At 40.6% G+C, this 20333-nt stretch overlaps 1 protein-coding gene across 1 annotated transcript in view; it reads right to left on the bottom strand.

The window, feature by feature from the left end:
- The window catches only part of NDST1 (N-deacetylase and N-sulfotransferase 1), a 1661305-nt gene that overhangs the window by 723762 nt on the left and 917210 nt on the right, over positions 1 to 20333 (bottom strand). The window contains exon 9 of the mRNA XM_044069371.1: positions 1783 to 1965. Within this exon, the coding sequence (XP_043925306.1) occupies positions 1783 to 1965 (183 nt within the window). The remainder of the gene's footprint in view (positions 1 to 1782; positions 1966 to 20333) is intronic.

The following is a 20333-nucleotide window of genomic DNA, read 5'->3' as shown; positions in this document are numbered from 1 at the left end:
CAACTACTAAAAAGGCCCTTAACAAAGGGTGTCCAATTATTACTGTGCAATATTATTAACCAAATGGTAAGTGCAACTGAACAGTCAAGACTTATTGGAGTGGCTTGGCCAGTATCATTAAATACATGCAGTGTCCTCTTAGAGCTTAAATTATTTCTACACAACAGTCACAGTTAAAAGGTTTAAAAACATTTAATAATAAATAATAATAAAACACAAGACTTCTTACTACACAGTGCTAGTCAAGAGTTCAGACACAGGAAAATACATAAAATAATACAGTAGAATATTTCTGGCATCAATACAGAAAAAAACAATTAGTCTAATCTTCCTATTTCCTAGCTATATCTAAGAGAAAATGCAGTTCTAAAATAAACTTGTATATAGCCCAAGACAGTGCTGGTGATGCTGGATGTTCTCAAGACAAAATGCTCAATGCCCTCATTCTTTCTGTCCTTAAACTGATAACACAGTACCCACTGATTCATTTCAGATTACATTTCTTTCTGGTTTCCAGGCTAACTGAAACTCAGAGGTTAATAGCCCTTTTGATCTTGCAGCTGGTCAGGAAGCCAGAGCAATAAAATAAATTATACATGTAAATTTTAGCCATTAACTCTGGCCTCAAAACAATAGGCAGAATGCCTCCCTCTAGAGATCTCGGCTAGCAGTTTTAGATCAAAGAATTTCACAATGCTTGACTTATCAGTTTCCTTACAGCAGAGTGCACTGTTGTTGCATTTTTTTTTCAGTTCAACATCCACTACAGTCTTTTCACATTTAAGAGAACAAGCCTGTGGCTTACATTAATATTTACAAATGACAGAATTATCTACAAATTTCTATCTAGCTAGACTGGCAGCCTTTACCTATCTTCACACTCCCAAGGAAGGTAAACCAGATAACAATGCTAATTTCTGTCTGTAACTATGGCTTTTTTACTAGCTCCTGGGCCAATACCAGAACCCATGCCACTAGAATAAGAGGTGGATACACTGCTGTACGTTAGCGGGCCAGCATGTCTAAAATGAAGAAATGTGTGAGAGGAGATGCTCTGAATAGGAGATCTCCTGTGGTTATCTTAACTTCTAAAGCCCAGGGTAAGGCATTATCAGGCAGCTTGGGGGGAGGGGGGCAAAACAATTAAGGCATGTTCCATGAACTAAATACGTCTGAAAACAGCATCTGCTTTACTACTTCTAACAACCCTGAAAAGTCTAACACTACAGTGCTGACCCTAAAATGAGCTGGAAGGGTGTTATGGCCTGGGAGAAACGGCAAGACTTTTAGAATTATCTTTTTACAGTCCACACTAAGCAGTCAAGAAATAAGGTGCAAGTTGGAGTAGATTACATGATGAACTTCTAGATCAATCTAGATCAAATGTCACTTGCAAAGTTTATCTCTTACAACTGCTGGAATCACAAAAACTACCACATACACCGACTGAGGCCCAATATAACCTATCATCAAGATTAAATCTGAAGAAACGGCCATTACAAAGTTAGACAAGAAGGCTCAAAACAACACATGCATTTATGGATTGTTTGTGAAAGTGCATTAAGGGAAGATGTAAAAAGTATACATTCACAGAAATCAATTTTCTGTTTGTCAAAACAGCACCAAAGCACACCCTTCCAGAGCACTGCCACAAGTGCAACAACTAACAGTCCATCAAATGACAACTCCAGTTAGCATGCCCATTTATAGCTGCAAATCACAGAACAGCAGTTTAATAGATTATGATTTTTTTTAGTACCGCAGTCTTTTAAGTGCAAGTACCTGCCACAAAGGGTCCTTTTCTTCAGGAAAAATCTGGAAGTACTTCTGAGCCAGCTGAACTGGAGGGAGGGTCTGTAGTTTTAGGTTAGTCCACATCTGAACAAACCTGATAAGGTTCTTAAAGGTGTATAATCCCAGACGGTCGTTTCCATAATTTGAAAGATGAGTCATGAAGATACTGATCTGGAAAGGGGGGAAACAGTCAATGAATACATTACAGACAAACCTGGCAACAAATTCATGAGACAGACATTAGCAACTAGTGCAGTGCAGTGCAGTGCTTTAGCTCACTAGAAAGCTCCTGTGGAATCTCAGTGCTACAAGCACTTGGAGCCAAAGATGAGCAATGATGTAATTAGTGCAGACTTAAACTCACAGATACTATTTAAAGTGACTATAAGTTAACAACCACTTGTGGCTCAGAAGCTGTAAGAATATGACACCGACATCTAGTTGCTTTTGGACTGAGTGCATGATACTTACATTAACACCGCTAGCCTACACGTTACAAAATCATCTGAATATTTCAGGGATGAAGGGATAAGCTTTAGACTAGCCACAGAACTAAAGACCTTTTTTAAAGTGAAATTTTCAATATGTATGAGCACAGTAACTAAAGGCACCCTAATGCTAACACAGAAAAACAAAATTATGGAATACCGTTAAACACTTTAGAGTACTTGCTCTTAAAGAAAAAAGGGGTAAAAAACACATTTGTAAGGTGTGACCAAGTGATCTCTAGAAAGTAGTGCAGATAACTTCTAGGCATGAATACTGGAGTTTCCAGGGTATACTTAACTCAGACAAACAGGGACATGCACAGTTGGTGATTTCCCTTTGCTTTTTTCTTGCCTTCTGCATCACGGTACATAGAGGTTGAAGCTCCATGATGCACTTTCCATACGTTTCTTTTTTCTGTGTCTTGCTATTTTTAATTATCTTCATAACAACACGTTTTACATGCTGACATCAAGAAGGATTCACTTAATCTTTATTCTCTTAATGTCAGTGAAGAGAACAATGAGAGGATGTGTCCACAGGTGTTAAGGGACAAACCACTGCGCACACTAGGTGTCTGTCCATCATAATCAAGGACACAACTGTAAGTTATTCTCTTGAGTGATGTTAGGCAGTGAAACCCTAAACTTATTTGGGTTGTGGTTTCATAAAAAAAAAAGTACAAAGCTTTTTATTGCAAACAATTCAAATTAAACAGGAATGACAAGAACAGAAAAAATCATTGCACCACTTAATCCATGAAATACTGTAATGCAGGTAACATGTTGGAAAACAACTTTAAAAGAAGCTTCACATTTCTTTTGAGTCACTTGCCAGTCCATGTTCTATCATCAACAGATATGACAAACAATTATACTGCAGAAGTGAGACAATTAAGATTTTTCTATTAGACTAGCTGCTGTTTCTTCAGTGGCGCAAAACTAAAAATACCTCTCTGGTGGCACTGCCAAACAAAATATTTGAGAACTACTACATCAACCCTGCACAAAGGCCAACCTTACATACACACATACAGGTACTAAATAAAATTAAAAAATATATATGTCAACAAAACAAAAATAAGCATGAACACTGCATCTTTCTCATCACAACCTCAAACAATGAAAATGTTTCAGTGAGAAATACTGTAGGACAGAATCCTAAAAAGACAAGAAAATGTGCTCTACCTTGAGCATATGCATGCCACAGTCATTGACATACATGCTCAGCAAATGTATGTTGCATACTGCATACTTTTGAACAAACAATGAAAAATTAACTCTACACAACTGACATACTTAAGAAAAAGGTTTAGAAATATTTTCTTAGTAAACTGTATAGCAACAATAAATATCACTGGAGAGGTGTGATCTTGCATGCTATGCTACTTATACCAAACACTACGGCAAGATTTACTAAATAAATATGCACACAAGTGTCATGTATGTATGTGCATGCTCCAAGATATATACTTATGAATGACTGTATATATGTGTGCATGTGTGTGTTCTCCAGCCTCAGAATAATCAAGGTCTTTCCTCAAATCCAGGCATCCCCAGTCTGCAGAAGAGAAGCCATATCCTTGGCTTCACTGGGCTAAGAACATCTCCTAAAACCCCCAGGAAAATGAAGTCCTTAGCATGGAGTGTGCTGAAGGGAAGTGAGTGCAGGCAACCAAAATCCTATACAGTTGTCTGGAAACCGGCTTTCTCTGCACAGCTCTTGCCCTCCCTCCCCACCAGTATCTGAAAGGAAAGTATACTAGGGGAACAAACAGGTTCAAGACTGATTGCAGAAATGCTAAAGATCAATAAGGTTAATAGAAAGTAAAAGGAAAAGTAAACAGAAAAATAAATTTGCTTAAGCGTACTGTATTTCTGTAATACCAAACATGCATCTTAGAAAAATACAACAATCTGCAAAACAGTAATAGAAAACAGCATGCTTTTTTCAAACACTCAAGAGCCTAAAGAGCTCTTCAGTGTTTGAAAGTGATCATGCTTTTCTGACAAACGTTTAAATAAATTTTCGTAACATGGTTCTCTCCTCATTTCTGTCCCAGACATTTAATATGCCACATACTACATCCACTCTTATGAAGAAGTTAGCACTGTGCAAGTCCAATCCAGAGCATTCTTGGTGGAAGACGGTTTACTCAGTATAGTGTCAAGAGCACTAGAACTATTGGGTGACATGAAGCAAGATATCAACTATGCCCTTTCACTGACTCCCTTGGCTAGATAAATTAAAATAAACCTATAAAGCACTTCAGCATTGACTGCAAATGCACTACTGGACATTCATTGGTGAATGTCCAGATTTATGTGTGGTAGGATGCACACTGTGGGACAGACAAAGAAATGAGGGCATAAGAACAGAAGCCCAAGTAGCAGTAGCACTTTGTGCAGGGGCATCTGTCACTTTCACTCTCTTATGACTACATTATGACTACAGCCATAGCTTTCAACTCCTTTACTCGAGAATCAATGACAAAACCAAACATAACGATGGAATATCCTTAAATTCAGAGACCTTATCAATGAAAACAAACAAAGTAATTCGATATGGTAACAAGGAACTCTGCACTGTGTTTTTTTCTCCTTCAAGAGTAAATGAAACAGCAATCAGGAAAAAAAAAATGAAAAGGGAATGCAATACAATTCTGACCAATTATCTCTCCCATGCTATTACGCACTATGGACTCTGGGTTTTGTAGTCTAGACTACCACAAAAAGAAACATCTAGCAACGCTAGACTTCTAACGGTGTGATACCTTAAACCTCTTGCAGCAGAGGCCTCATGGGATATATGCAAATCACCCTTTAAGGATATCAGGTGTTTCAGCTAAATGCCAATCCTGAATGTCCATGACTTTTTCTTTTACTTTCATTTTTAAGTCTTTTTATGGACAATTTCAGGCCATTAAAGCCAAACCCCTCTAGCTGTGGACATGCATGTTTCTGCCTTCTTACGACATCATCAGCACAGCATAAGAGGATTGACCTTTGGAAATAAGAAGTTATGTACTTACCATAATGTTCCATTTGAGTTGTTCTTCTCGCCTTCATTATTACTGATGGGTTCTGAGCCGATCATCGGCTCCAAGTCGGAAAATTTGCAAAGCTCGAGGTCTCAAATAGCACGAGGCCAAAGCCCTATCCCACAATGCACCACTACATTCCCTAGATCTTGTTTGCTGCCAACTAGTGTAAAATCTACCCCAGATTTCAAGGAAATCATACAGTCCACTGTGAAAGGGAATTCCTCAGGAAAACCAAAACCACGATGGTACCCCTCAAACTTCCAGACATAGGAAGGGGGTAGGTGGCGCGAGGGTCGTAATAATGAAGGCGAGAACAATAACTCACATGAAACGTTATGGTAAGTACATAACTTCTTAATATAAAGTTGTTCAATCTCGCCTTCATTCTTACTGATGGGTAGAGTTCCCAGAACCACAATCTTGGGTAGCTCACAGGAGAACCTGTTTCAGGACAGCAGACCCAAATGAAGCTGTGTCCCTAGAGGCATTGTCCACTTTTTAATGAGATATAAAGGTATGCAGATTTGACCAGGTGGCAGCTGCACAAATTGAATCAATATGTAGCCTGGTCAAGAAGGCTGCAGAAGTAGAAACCACTCTTGTAGAATGAGCCTTGACTTTGTTATGTAAAGCAATATCCGCTTCACTATAAAGGAAATACAATCAAGACAGCCATTTCGACAAGGTAGTTTTAGAGACAGGTGCACCTTTTTTAGAATCTGAGAAGGAGACAAACAGCTGATCAGCCCTTCTGTGATCTTTTGTTCTGTCCAAATAGAAGCGAAGTTGTCGATGGATGTCAAGTTTGTGAAGCATATATTCCAACTGGTTTGAATAATTGGGAAAGAGAACAGGTAACTCAATTGTTTGATTTAGTGTGAATTCTGAACACAAGATGCAGAGGAAAGGAAGAAATGGAAACAGTTGATCTGCTGTGGCGACCCCTAACGGGAGCAGCCGAAAGAAGTGTGAATTCTGAACACACTTTTGGTAGGAACGATGGATTTGTGCTGAGGGAAACCCTATCTTTATGAAATATTAAGTAAGTTGGCTTAATAGAAAGGGCTTGCAATTCCGAAATTCTGCATGCTGATGTAATAGCCACCAAGAAAATGGTCTTCCAAGAAAGATACTTCAGCTCACAAGAAGAGGCAGGTTTAAAGTGCAGAAGAATAATTTTGGACAGGATTAGATTTAAGTTCCAGGGAGTAGTAGGAGATCTGATCGGTGGTTTTAAGTGCATCGTACCTTTCAAAAAAGCCTTAGCCAGCTTATAAGACAAGATACCATTTTCAGATGCACCTAAATGGAAATTAGAAATAGCAGCCAGTTGGACTCAAATGGTTGCTGCTGCAGCTCCTTCATTGAACAGTTTTGTTAGGAATTCCAAAATATCTGAGATGGATGCCAGGAAAGGGTCAATGTTATTCTGCTGTGCCCAGATGGAAAACCTTTTCCACTTACTGAGGTAAAGTTTCCTAGCTGAAGATTTGTGAGACGACAATAGGATATGCAGCGCTTCTTCTGATAAATTCTGGAACCTGGCTATTCTGGGAATTGGAGCAGCCAAGCTGTCAGTTTGATGGACCGAAGAGAAGGATGAAGAGCTCCTGATGAATGGGTCAACAAATCCGGCACTGGGTCCAGGATCCAAGGCTCCTCTAGCAGATGAGGCTTCAGGAAGGGGAACCAAACATGACAAGGGCAATTAAGATTAGTGTCCTGCCCAGAAAACTGGCTTTCTGCAAAACTCTGGGAATCAGTGGAAAGGGAGGAAAAGCATATAGGAGTCCCGGAGGCCAATCGTGGACGAGTGTATCCCTCAGGGATTGTCCCTGTTGAAGGATCAGGGCAAAGTAGTTGCTGCACTTGGTGTTTGTGGGGATGGCAAAAAGGTCACAGCAAGGCTGGCCTCATCTGCGGAAGATCATTTCCTCTATTTCGTTCTTGAGAGACCACTCATGAGATAGCAGAATAGCTCTAAGTCTGTCTGCTATTATGTTGGATTTCCCCGGGATGTGCATTTCTATCAGAAAATGCTGGGTGGACTTTGCCCATTTCCATAATCTCAGGGCCTCTCGACACAGGGGGTAAGATCTGGTTCCTCCTTGTTTATGTACCAGTCTACGGACATGTTGTCTGACTGGATTGCAATCGTGCCTAGGGGAAGAGAGTCTTGAAAGGCCTGCAACGCTAAAAGAACCGCTCTCATCTCCAGGACATTTATGTGCAAATGAGTCTCATGAGCCTGCCAAGTACCTTGGGATGTCCGTCCCTGATAATGCCTCCACCACCCAATCAGGGAGGTGTCCGTGGTTACGGTTTAAGACGGTTTACTCAGTACAGTGTCAAGAGCACTAGAACTATAGGGTGACATGAAGCAAGATATCAACTATGCCCTTTCACTGACTCCCTTGGCTATATAAATTAAAATAAACCTATAAAGCACTTCAGCATTGACTGGGGGGAGGACAAATGGATGGCCCATAGTCACCATCTCTGACGTTAGCCACCACCTAAGTTTTTCCTTGCAAGAGTTGGTAATAAGAAATGGGTGATTCATCGGTAAGTCCTGAAACGTTCACTGTGTGAATAGCAGCCACTGAAGAATGCGCATGTGAGATCTCGCAAGGGGTATTGCAATAATCGCTGCTGCCATTGTGCCAAGCAGTTTGAGAATCTGTGATGCTGGTGCTTTTCATCTTGACAGGAGATCCACAATTTGTTGTTGAAGGATAATCACTCTTTCGGGAGGGAGCTAGAGGGGGGTTAGCTTTAATGGCCTGAAATTGTCCATAAAAAGGCTTAAAAATGAAAGTAAAAGAAAAAGTCATGGACATTCAGGATTGCCATTTAGCTGAAAAGTACAGTTTTGTACCTACCATAAATGTAGATGTCCGATAGGTATGCATCTGCAGTCCTAACAAATGGGTTGTCCTGCCTCAGGCAGCCCTTCGGTCGGCTGGATTCCAAAGTCTGGGTCTGGCCTCGGCTGATGTCGCACTTCACCCGACGTCATAGCTGCTGGGGTATAAAGGCATCAGCCTATGCCATTTTCCTCAGTGTTTCTTGCCCCAGATGCCAGGTGCCCTCTAGGAAGGCTAAATTTGGATAAATGGAAATAATTCCAAACAGAGAAAGCAAAAAACATACAAACAAATACACCATAATAGATTCCCCCAGCTAGCTTAAAGAGGGGTAAATACCCTAGGAATACCACAGAGGGGAAGGAGGGTGGGTAATCCTGACTGCAGATGCATACCTATCGGACATCTACATTTATGGTAGGTACAAAACTGTACTATGTCCTTCAAGGATGCATCTGCAGTCCTAACAAATGGGTAGAATACCATAGCTAATCTGGGGGAGGAGGCACTAAGATAATGATGGTGTAGTTAAGATCCCCTGTAAAACAGCAGTTGCAAAACCTGCTCGGGATCTGGAGTATAAAGGAAGATTATAATGCTTGGCAAATGTATGCACGGAGCTCCAAGTAGCAGCTTCTAAAATGTCTTTGGTAGCCACTCCTCGTAGGAAAGCTGTAGTGGTGGCTGTAGCTCTTGTGGAGTGAGGCCTGATATTTTCAGGAGTTGTCTTTCCATGAAATGAGTAGCAGAATCGAATGCAATTTCCTATCCATTTTGAAATTGTCTGCTTTGAAATTGCTTTTCCTTGCACTCCTGTTGCATATGCTACCAGAAGCTGGTCAATCTTTCTACTGCTCTTGGTTCTGTCCAGGTAGTAGCGCAGCTGTCTGTGTACATCCAAGGTGTGTAGTAGTTCCCCCCCCCCCCCGTTCTGTGGGTTGGGGAAGAACATAGGCAAATGTATGGCTTGGTTTAAGGATACCCTGGATACCACCTTTGGCATAAAAGTAGGATTGGTTCTCAGAGACACTCTATCCTGATGGAAGATAAGGAAAGGCTGCACTGCCATTAATGCCTGTAATTCAGATACCCTTCTTGCTGAGGTGATTGCTAGCAGGAAAGCAGTTTTCCAAGATAAGAACTGTAAGTCTGCTGTTGCTGCTGGTTCAAAAGGGGGAAGTGTTAATTTTTCTAGCACAAAATTGAGATCCCATGCAGGTAAAGGTGGTTTCCTTGGAGGCTTTACATTTTTGATCCCTCTCAAAAATTGTCTGAGGAGAGGATGAGAGAAGACAGGAGGATCCATGTTGTACTCTGCTGAAATTGCTGATGCATGTATCTTAATGGAAGAATAGGACAGGCCATTGTGGAACAGTTCTGCTAAGTATTCCAGGATGTGTGCCAGGTTTGCTAGTGTGGCATTTTCTCCCTTTTCTGCACTCCAAATGAGGAATCTTTTCCATTTGGCTGAATACGTTTTCCTTGTGGAGGGTCTGCGAGCCTCCAGGATAATGTCCTTGACCCTCTGAGATAAATCAAGCTGGTTTTGTTTTATGCAATTTTCCAAGCAGTTAGCTGCAGTGTTTTTAAGTTTGGATGCAGGGTCTTGTAGTTGTTCTGCGTTAGAAGTAGGGGACATAGAGGTAGATGCCATGAATGTGTCCGAGACATGCTTCTTAGTAGCGGGTACCAATGTTGCCTTGGCCAGTCTGGAGCTATCAGAATTACCTTTGGCTGTTCCTCTCTGATCTTCAGTAGAACTTTGTACATCAAAGGAAGAGGAGGGAAGACATACACTGTCAGGTCCTTCCAGCTGAAAGAAAGGGAGTCCACCCTCCAGGCAAGTGGGTGGTATACTCTTGAGCAGAATTTCTTCAGTTGGTGGTTGTGTGGGGAGACAAACAGGTCTATCTCTGGCATTCCCCATTTCTTTGTTAAGGTTTTGAAAATATCTGGATGCAGCATCCATTCGTGAGCATCCGTGGTAGTCCTGCTTAAGCTGTCTGCTAGTGAATTTTCTTTTCCTGGTACAAATTTGGCCTGCAGTTGGATGTTGAGAATCAGGGCCAAGTTCCACAGGTCCATTGCCGTCCGGCATAGAGGGTATGAATGTGTGCCTCCTTGTTTGTTGATGTACCACATGACTGTGGTATTGTCCGTCCTTATCAGCAGGTGTCCTTGCTGGATGAATGGTCTGAATGCCTCTATTGCATGCTTCACTGCCAGCATCTCCTTTAGGTTTATGTGTAGATTCAGCTGGTCTTGTGACCATAGGCCTTGAATGCACTTGTCTTCCATGTGTGCCCCCCAGCCTAGGTCTGAGGCGTCCGTGGTAATGGTCTGCCTTGGATGTGGTTTGTGGAAAGGCAATTCTCTGTTCATCTGACAGGCCTGAGCCCACCACAGGAATTCTTTTTTCAGACATGGAATGATTGGTATCTGGGATTCTAGACTGTCTGTGCTGAGACCATACATTCCTTAGGTACCATTGTAACTTTCTCATATGCAGCCTGGCATGTGGGATCAATATTATGCAGGATGCCATGTAACCCAGGGCCTGCAGGACTTTCCTTGCAGTAAGCTGAGTTTGTCTTGTTAATGCCATGAAATAGACTGGTAGTTGCTTTTGTTTTTCCTCTGTGAGAAAAGCCATCTGAGTTATTGTGTCCAGTTCTGCCCCCAAAAATGTTATCCTTTGAGATGGCACTAGTCTTGACTTTTGTATGTTGACCGTGTATCCCAAGGCTTGCAGCAGTTGTATGACATAGGCCAAATCCTGTATTAATTTTGTCTTGTTGTCTGCTTGTATTAGGCAGTCGTCCAGGTATGGGTAGATTTGAATTCCCTGAAGCCTGCAGTGAGCAATTACTGATGCCAGGCATTTCGTGAATACTCTGGGCGCAGTAGATAAGCCAAAGGGCAATGCTGAGAATTGATAATGCTCTGATCCTGCAAGAAATCTGAGGTGTCTTCTGCAATCTGGTCATATAGGTACGTGCAGGTATGCCTCCTTGAGATCTAGAGTCACCAGCCAAGACTCCTTGCCCAACATGGGAAGAAGTTGCTGTAGTGTCAGCATTTTGAATTTTGGAACAATGAGGTATGTGTTCAGTGCGAACAAATCTAGAATAGGCCTCCCTTGATTTTCTTTTCTTGGTACAGGGAATAGTCAGGAGTAAAATCCTTGGCCTTGTTCCATAGATGGTACCTTTTTTATTGCTCTCATCTTTAGTAAACTGATGATTTGTTTTAGAGCCTCTGATTTCTGGCTTGGTGGAAGGTTTGGCATTCCTCTCTCTGTTGGTAGAGTGTGGAAGTGAAACCTGTAGCCCTTGTCTATTGTTTGTAAAGTCCATTTGTCTCCTGTAATACAATGCCAATTTCTTGAGAATAAGGCTAGCTTTCCGCCCAAGGGTGCTTCCAGTTGTTCCCTAGTAGGCGGAATCAGAGCCAAGTCATTGTGTCTGTCCTGTAGATGTGGTTGCAGTCGCAGCTGTGGCGGCACTTCCTTGGTTGGCAGGTTGCCACTGACGATCCCTGTAGGCACCCCTAGATTGACCTCTGCCTCTTGGGCGTCTATTTCTGCCTCTCTGTGCTCTGGAGCTGTCTGGAAAGGACCAATTCTTTGAAGGCCAATTTCTGCTAAACCTTGGAGGCTGGACCTGCAAAAAATCCTTGACTGTTTGGACAGATTTTGCTTTTTCTTCCACTTTCTTTAGAACCTCCTGTGCAGGGGAGCCAAACAAACTTCGCTTCTCCATAGGGGCATCCAGGAGTTTAGACTTAACATGGTCTGGTAAGGATTGTTCTTTTAACCAGGCATGCCTTTGAATCACTGCTCCAGTCATAGCTGATCTAAATGAAGCCTCCAGTGCATCATAGCCACATTTTAAAAAATGATTACTGACCTGCTCAGAATTGTGTACCAAATCCTGAAGGGACTTACGGTCTAAAGGTTCAGGAGAGGCCAGTTTTTTATTCAGTTGATCTAACAAAAATTCCTGATACTGAATCATGTGAAATTGACAGTTTAAAGCTCTCGCAGAAAGAGTAGCAGATGTATAAACCTTTTTACCCCATCTCTCTAATGCTCTAGATTCCCTTTCGGATGGGAGTGGGTTTTTGGCAGAGGGCAGCTGCAACACCCTTAGGGCCCTGAGAAATGGTTTCTGGGTCTGCAGCATGAGCCTTATACAAGTGGTAGTGAGAATCCGGGACCCTGTAATATCTGTCAGGCTTTGCAGGGGCTGGGAGAAGAGAATCAGGGGTAGTACTGGCATCATTGAATGCATCATCAACAACTGAAAGTACAGGTGGAATGGCTAAAGGCCTATGCTGTGGTAAGTGTAAAAAAGTCCTTAGCCTTTTCCTAGAATCAGAAAAATCCTGACCCTGCCATTGCAAGTGTTCCCTCATGGAGTGTAGGGTTTCCCCAAAGGAAAATTCTTCTGGAGGAGAGGCAGAACGAATGGAGTCCTCTGCATCAGAATCCTCATAAGGTGAGTATGGGCCTTCCTGATGGTCTGATACATCTGAACCATCCGAGGAATAGTCAGAGGACAGAGGTTCAGAGGGTTCAGTTCTAGGCCTCTTATCAGGAGGAGGTTGTGAGGCCCTGTCTGGGTGAGGATGGGATCCCCTGATCAAAGAAATAAGGTCCTCAGCAAGGCTGAGGATCTGTGAACTGGAGGTAGGCCTGTGAGAGGGAGCTTTTGAAGGTAAGGCCTTGGAAAGTTTGGCTGCTTTAGCCCTGGAGAAAGCCTTGATAGACATAGAAGCAGGGGGTCTAGCTGCCCCACGTGCAGGAGTAGAGATGTCCAACGATATAGTGTCAGACAACTCTTGTGTGCCTGCTACTTCAGAAGGAATTTCTGTAGCCGACTCAGCCATGGACTGTGTGGCCTCGGTTATCGGAGCCATGCTTTCGGCCGAAGGGAGAACCGGGGTCTCGGTTTCAGCCGAAACCGAGACACTCGCGGTAGGCCTCATCGTGGTTTCAGCCGAAACCGCGGGCCGCGAGTGTCGGTCCTTTTCTTTGCGTTTTTTAGCTAAATGTGTAGTCGAAGTCTCCGACGGCATTTTATATGCAAAAGTGGAGCCAAAAAACTCTTCAGCAAACTCCGACCAACGTCTAAGAGTCCGTCGGTTGAAGGAGGCACAGGCTAAACAAGCTGATACGTCGTGGTCTGGGCCTAAGCAAGGAAGACAGTAAGAGTGGAAATCCTTATGAGGTATTTGTTTCCCACAAGTTAAACAATTATTTACTTTGTCTGACATCGGCTGAGGCAAGAAAGAGTCCCCAACGGGGTACTTAGCTTTTTAGAAGTCTTCGGTAAGCTGAAATCTCTGGATCTGACCGACCGGCACTTGCGAACAGCTTCTGCTTCGGGCACCGCGCGGCAAGAAAGACTGGGGAAAATGGCGTCGGCTGATGCCTTTATACCCCAGCAGCTATGACGTCGGGTGAAGTGCGACATCAGCCGAGGCCAGACCCAGACTTTGGAATCCGGCCGACCGAAGGGCTGCCTGAAGCAGGACAACCCATTTGTTAGGACTGCAGATGCATCCTTGAAGGACATCACCTGATATCCTTAAAGGGTGATTTGCACATAACCCATGAGGCCTCTGCTGCAAGAGTTTAAGGTATCAACACAGAAGTCTAGCTTTGCTAGATTTTTCTTTTTGTGTTTTTTAACCAGTTGGTTATCTGTGTGACCTTTTCACTCTGTTTTAGTCTAGACTACCAGAAATTATCACATGGGTGGTACCACAGTTTACACCTCATTGAGTGTGTTTCCATTCTGCCATTTCCTGCTTAATAAGCATGACAACGACAGTAGCATGTCGGATAGTGTTGTGATCTCGCAAACACCAGAAAAGGTACAAGCACACTGATGGGGAGACTGTTAGTGCTTGTATGAACAAGCACTGACAGTACATACTGTGGATCCAAGAACTTCACTGGCATCCCAGTCATAGGTTCATCGGTGTGTACTAGGCTAATGGCCCTGGAGCCTTTACAAGCCTAGCCCATAGAAGTGCCCTGGCATCGTGCCACCCGATGTTAGTTCCCAGTGTCTCTATCAAGTACAGTCACTGGAGTGATCCCTGGGTTGAACTTTCTATTACCCTTCCACTCATCAAGATTTCTCTTGAAGAGAGACAGCGAGGTGCTCTGCTTGACATGTATGGGAAGTCTATTCCAGAGCATGGGCAGTTTCTGGGTGAGGAACCTGCCCCTCCAGCATGTTCTGCTGATGTGGTAATGAGGATGAAGTCTCTGGAGTGTGTGGTGCAGAGGGATTGGGATTTCTTTAGATGCAGCATCCCTTAGCAAACTGGGTCAGACATGGCTTTGTAAGTCAAGCAGAGAGCACATCTTAGTAGACGACATGAGACAGAGAATAGCTAGGGGGTGTCCGTTTGTTCGGACTGTCCTGTTATCTGACAAATTGTCGGTTAGAAATCAAATTTCAAACAAAAATTTTTTTTTTAAATTTTTTTTTTCTGATGATGTCATCATCGTGGCTACCAGCCTGTCGGAATTGAGCTCAATGAGCTCACTTCCGCGTCGCAGTGGAAGCAGAGAAGCAGCATGTAGTGCATGGAAGAGTAACTTAAGCAGAAGCCAGCCAAATTTTTGATTATTTATATTATGGATTATATTTCACTGGGAATTTCATCTTGACTTACGCGGGAAGGGCAAGCAATTCAAAGCCAGCACAAAGGGTGTGTGTTAACCCAGCATTTTCTCAGAATATACGGTGTCTGAGGGGAAATTATTATTGTATTTTAGGGAGCAAATTTACCCTTTAAAGACAACAGAGCAACAGAGCAAATGTTTCAATGTCGATAAATATATGTACATTCTGAAGGGCATTTCCAGATTTCTAAATGAAAAATATTTTAGGCTCAAATTACATAATGTGGTTTTCTGCATATTGATTGTGTGTGTGTGTGTGTGTGTGTGTGTGTGTGTGTGTGTGTGTGTGTGTGTGTGTGTGGTGTGTGTGTGTGTGTGTGTACATTTGATTGATTTTTTTTGTGTGTGTGTGTGTGTGTGGGGGGCTGTCATACATCCATACTCCCTAAACTTATTGGTTCATGCATTGTTTCATTGCCTACAGTACAGTCTACTGGAAAATGTTCAAACAATAAAAGACAGAAGGGTGTTCCCATGTCACAATGATGTCACAAATGGTGGGGGCAATGATGGGAGAGGGGGGAATGGATGGAGTGGAGTTATGGGCAAGGATGCAACTTGACCTTAGTTTAGTTTTAAAAAAAAAAGCTGGCAACCCTAAGAATAGCTGGAGTTTTTTTTCGAGTCTGTCCATGTAGGACATATGTTTAAGGCCTAGGATCCTCTTTGTGAGGTACTTCTGTGGACTCTCCAACTGTTGCAGGTGTCTAGTGAGGTACATGCCAAATGGGGAATTATACTCAATGATTGGTCTGAAGGAAGAGTACTGAAAACAAGTAATCTCCGTGGTATCCCCGAAGTCTCAAAACAACCCACTAAAGTGTAGTGGGTCTAAAAACAAAACAGTGTAAGAAACTTCTCTGTGTGCAAGATTTTCAGTCCATATATCTCTAGTTAATCACTGTATATTAATCAGATCAGACAACAGTAGCAGAAGCAGCGAAAGTAAACTTGTCAAGTCAAAAAGTAATGATAGAAAATATATAATTCTACAGCATTACTAAGTATTTGAAAGTAATCCAAGCAAGGCAGGCAGTCTGTTTCCAGTCGAAAATCCTTTATTAAGTACACAGACAAGCGATCCACGTAAAACAAAAATAGAGTAATAATTTCCTCACAAGCTTTCTAAATATATATATACTTTTTATCAGGCATGGGAGTGGTTTATTGTGCTGTAAAAGAAAGTGTTATTGGTACACATGTTAAATTCTCATCCCTTCCCCCATCAGTGTGACATTCAAGCTGGTCCTGCCCTACCTAGTAGCTGTCATACTAATATATAGCCCTAATGTACTTTAACGGTACATCTTATTTAACCAAATTATTAAGTAGATTATTATTAAGTCTGTGATTTTATCCAAGGCAATATACTACATGGCTGGAAATATATCAACCTTAGTTCATTTTGCGATCAAAAATTATATATAAATATATATACATATACATTTTGCATGTAAAAATCAGTTTCTATTTTCATAGCCTACTGTTAACAAAGATCGCTTTCGTCCTTCTAGACTTCTTCAGGTCTGTGTACAAGAACCAGAAAAACCTATATAGTTGTATAATTAGTTAGTATTGTTATTACCATCATTTTGAATAAAGTGGAAAAAAAAATAAGAAAATGTATGTATGATGATGGAAACAAAATATACACTTAAATTTCAAATGATTTAAAATGATATTTAAAACCAATTTGTAGAAAAAAATAAAATAAAATACAATTAGTCATGTAAACAATGTGGCAATTTTCTAAGTTCCAGTGCACTTTTAATTGAACAGTAGTAGTTAGTCCAGGCTTTCTAAAAGAGTTCAGCTTTAATTGCCACATGAGTTCATGTTTCTCCAGAATATTCAGGATATCTCCTTCAAGATCACCCATGTCTATGTGACCCAGGATCTGGAACTTAAAACCTGTGTGTCTTTCATGAAGAGAAAGGTGTTTGGCTAGTGCATTATTTTTACATCCAGAGCGGATTTCTGACAGATGACATGAAATCCTTCCCTTGAGTTTATTTACAGTCTTGCCCACATAGTATGCATCACATTCATTGCACTGTGCCCTGTAAATGACTTTTTTACTGTTACAGTCACCCCCTGCACTGGTTTTAATGATCTTCTTTAAATAAGGACAATAAAAACCATCACCTTGCTGTATAAATATACAAAATGTACAATTAGTTTCACATCTTTTAGTGCTTTTCTCACATGGTCTAGGTTTAAATTCAACAAAACTTCTAATATTCCTGGCCTTCCTACAAATAAATGATGGGGCTTCACCTAAGATGTTAAACAGAAAAGGGTTTTCTGTGACAATGTCCCAGTTTTCTTCAATAATATTTTTGATACTGTCATAATCCAAAGTGTATGTCAGGATGCAGCTATTTTTGCATTTGTTATTCCCTGTGGAATTACTTAACATTTTTCTACTGGGGAGGTTGAGTGAAGGTGCTTCAGTCCTTTTCAGTTCTATAATGGGTTCCAGGATGTTTTTTTAACATCTGACTTTCATAGCCTCTCACTAGAAAATCATTCTCTAAATTGTTCAGGTTTCTCAAAAATGGTTCCATCTCTGTGGTAATTTGAGCTAATCTATAGCCTTGGGATTTCACTACATCAAACTTGGTTTTTGTAGGATGTAGACTTTTACTGTGGAGTAAATAAGTTAACCTTCGTTGGTTTTCTGAATAGATCAGTGGTGATTCTGTTATTGTTGGTGTCCTTAGAAATCTGCATATCTAAAAACGTGGTTGAAGTACGGCTATGGGAAGAGGTAAACTTCAGGAAGGGGGTTGTTTGATTGAGGTAAGTGATAAAATCTCCAAGCTGCAAGGTGTCACCTTCCCACACAATAAAGACATCGTCAATAAAACGTAAATAGCATGTGATATGCTGCATGTAATCTGTGTTGTTTAACACAAAGTCCTCCTCCCATTTGCCCAGGGCTATGTTAGCTATGCTGGGAGCCATGGCAGCCCCCATTGCTATACCAGTTTTTTGTTTGTAGTGTTTGCCATTGAAAGTAAAGAAATTGAAGTCCAGTACAAGATTAAAAAGCTTGCTTAACTTTTGCAGTTGTGCCTGCGTACCCTGATTATGTTTCTTAAAAGACTCCATAGCTGCTGTTATACAGTAATTGTGAGGGAGCACTGTGTACAAGGATTCCACATCAATAGTTACCAAAATACTGTCAGCTTCCACTGTAATGTTTTTTTTCTTCAAAAAATCCATTGAATCTCTTATGTATGACTTATTCTTTTCTGCTAGAGGTTTCAGCAAGTAATCAAGGTAAATGGCTGTGGCTTCAGTAAGGGAACCTCCACTTGCTACCACCGGTCTATAAGGTGGGTCTTCTCTGTTCTTGTGTGGCTTTGGTATTCCAAAAAAGTAAGGTAAACGTGGGCATGGGCTCCATAAATAATTATAAAGATTTTCAGTGATAAGTTTTTCTTCCCATAATGTGGTGAGATTAGTGTTCCATAAATCATATGCTCTTTTTATGTCATCCATGGTAAATAAATAACCTCTCTGAAGTGCAGTAGCCCAAAGGAACACTCGATGCTTCTTAAAAACTTTTAATGTCACACAGAAGCATACACGTAAACGCGTTTGAAATTCACGAACACTCTCATGCGTTTTCATCCATAGAAATGGACTTCATCAGACAACCATTGATGTTTAATTACCCATTTATGTACCAACACTCATTAAACTTAATCCAATAAAAGCTTTAAATACTATTTGAATGTACAAATCAGCCTAACTCATCCCTCATGAATATTAAATAAATACACATTTTTAATCAATGTAAAAAACTTTTAAAAAACTCCTGACAACAATGCAATAAATGTGAGTAATAAATATTATAAGAACTACATTCAATTCATATATGAATATATAATATAATGTTTTGAAAATATTTTAAAAATATTTTAAAATGTATTACATGTAAGACTTGTAACTAAATGTTTAAACCAATCTAACATTGCCCCCTAGTGATGAATCCTAATATAACCCTTATATTTTGTTTGCTTTCAGTTTTAATAGGGAGACAATACTTAAAAAGTCATTTAATCCAGGCTTTTTTCCTGCTTCTAAGTATATCTGCCACCACAATTCCCTACTCTCTAGGATTTCCTCCCATATACCACCCCTAACGTCTTTTTGAACCTGCTGAAGGACAAAAAAATGAAAACTACATCCTTTACAATCCTTACTATGTCTAAAGAGAGCATTTGTCTCTTTTTCTCTCAGAATGTCATAGGAATGTTCATACATTCTTTTCCTCAGCTCCCTTTCTGTTTTTCCTACATAGTAGGAAGAACATTGGTCACAGGTTACAAGATACACCACCCCTTTTGTCTCACAATTATAAAAGCCCTTACTTTTTATCAACAAATTTCTACTTTCTAGAAATATTTCACTCTTGTTATTAACCAGGGAACATTGCCTACACCTACCACACTTAAATGTTCCAAACCTTTTATTATTATTAAATTCAAAACAGTCAATATTGAGAATGCATATTTGAAAGAGTGTTTAAAGAAAGAAATTGTACCTAAAGGACTTCGTGTATGTAAATATTCAAACAATGTTGAACTGGGTTCTGTTTTTCATACTAGTTTAGTCAAAGCATTTAATAGATGTGGTTTAGAAATTGTGAGACTCATTATTGAAGAAAATGAAAGGAAACAGGAATGTTTAAATATTGAAATTGATGAACTAGATGCTTGTATAAAAAAAGATTTAATACATGGGATTAGGACAGAGAGGGAGAAATATTACAAAATCAGACAGGACATTGATGTAAAATGTGAAGAGGTTTTACAACGGAAAATGGGAAAATTAAAAAGGGATATTATGGACTATGAAACTGGTAATAATTATCCCAAACCATCATTCTCCAAGTGGGATTCCAAGGTCAGTAACAATACTAAATGGAATAAAAAAGATACTAGTAATAATATTTATAGGAAAGATAGTTACTATGACCAGGAATTCCCTCCACTAGATAGAGAAATGCAAGGTGAATTTATACCTCAAAACGGAAGGGGAAATTTTCACATGAGGGGGGGAGAAGGGGGAGGGGGAGATTTTAAGTTGTAGCCCCTCCACCAATGACACAGTTTCTGACGACATTGTGATTGAAGATATCAAATATACATACAGAGACTTTTCCATTTATAATTATTGTAATTTTCCACTTGACAAAAATCATTTTAGTTTACTTAGTAAAGGGTTCAAGTTCATACCCTGGACTAAGGGAGACATAGCCACCACAATTATGGATGTCAAATTATTTGTCAGAAAAAATAATCTAGGTATTTTAGCCTCTAGTAATGGTTTCCAGAACAATACTAATAAATTTGACTTAAGAAGGAAATCTACATTTAATCCACCCCTTTTACCACAGATAAAAAATTTTGAAAAAATATTAGAGGAA

This window comes from Protopterus annectens, chromosome 4.part0 (assembly GCF_019279795.1).
Source record: "Protopterus annectens isolate FY-2018-M chromosome 4.part0, PAN1.0, whole genome shotgun sequence".
Taxonomy (NCBI): Eukaryota; Metazoa; Chordata; order Ceratodontiformes; family Protopteridae; genus Protopterus; species Protopterus annectens.
Note: the sequence above shows the minus strand (reverse complement) of the source record. Positions and strands in the feature narration are given on the sequence as shown.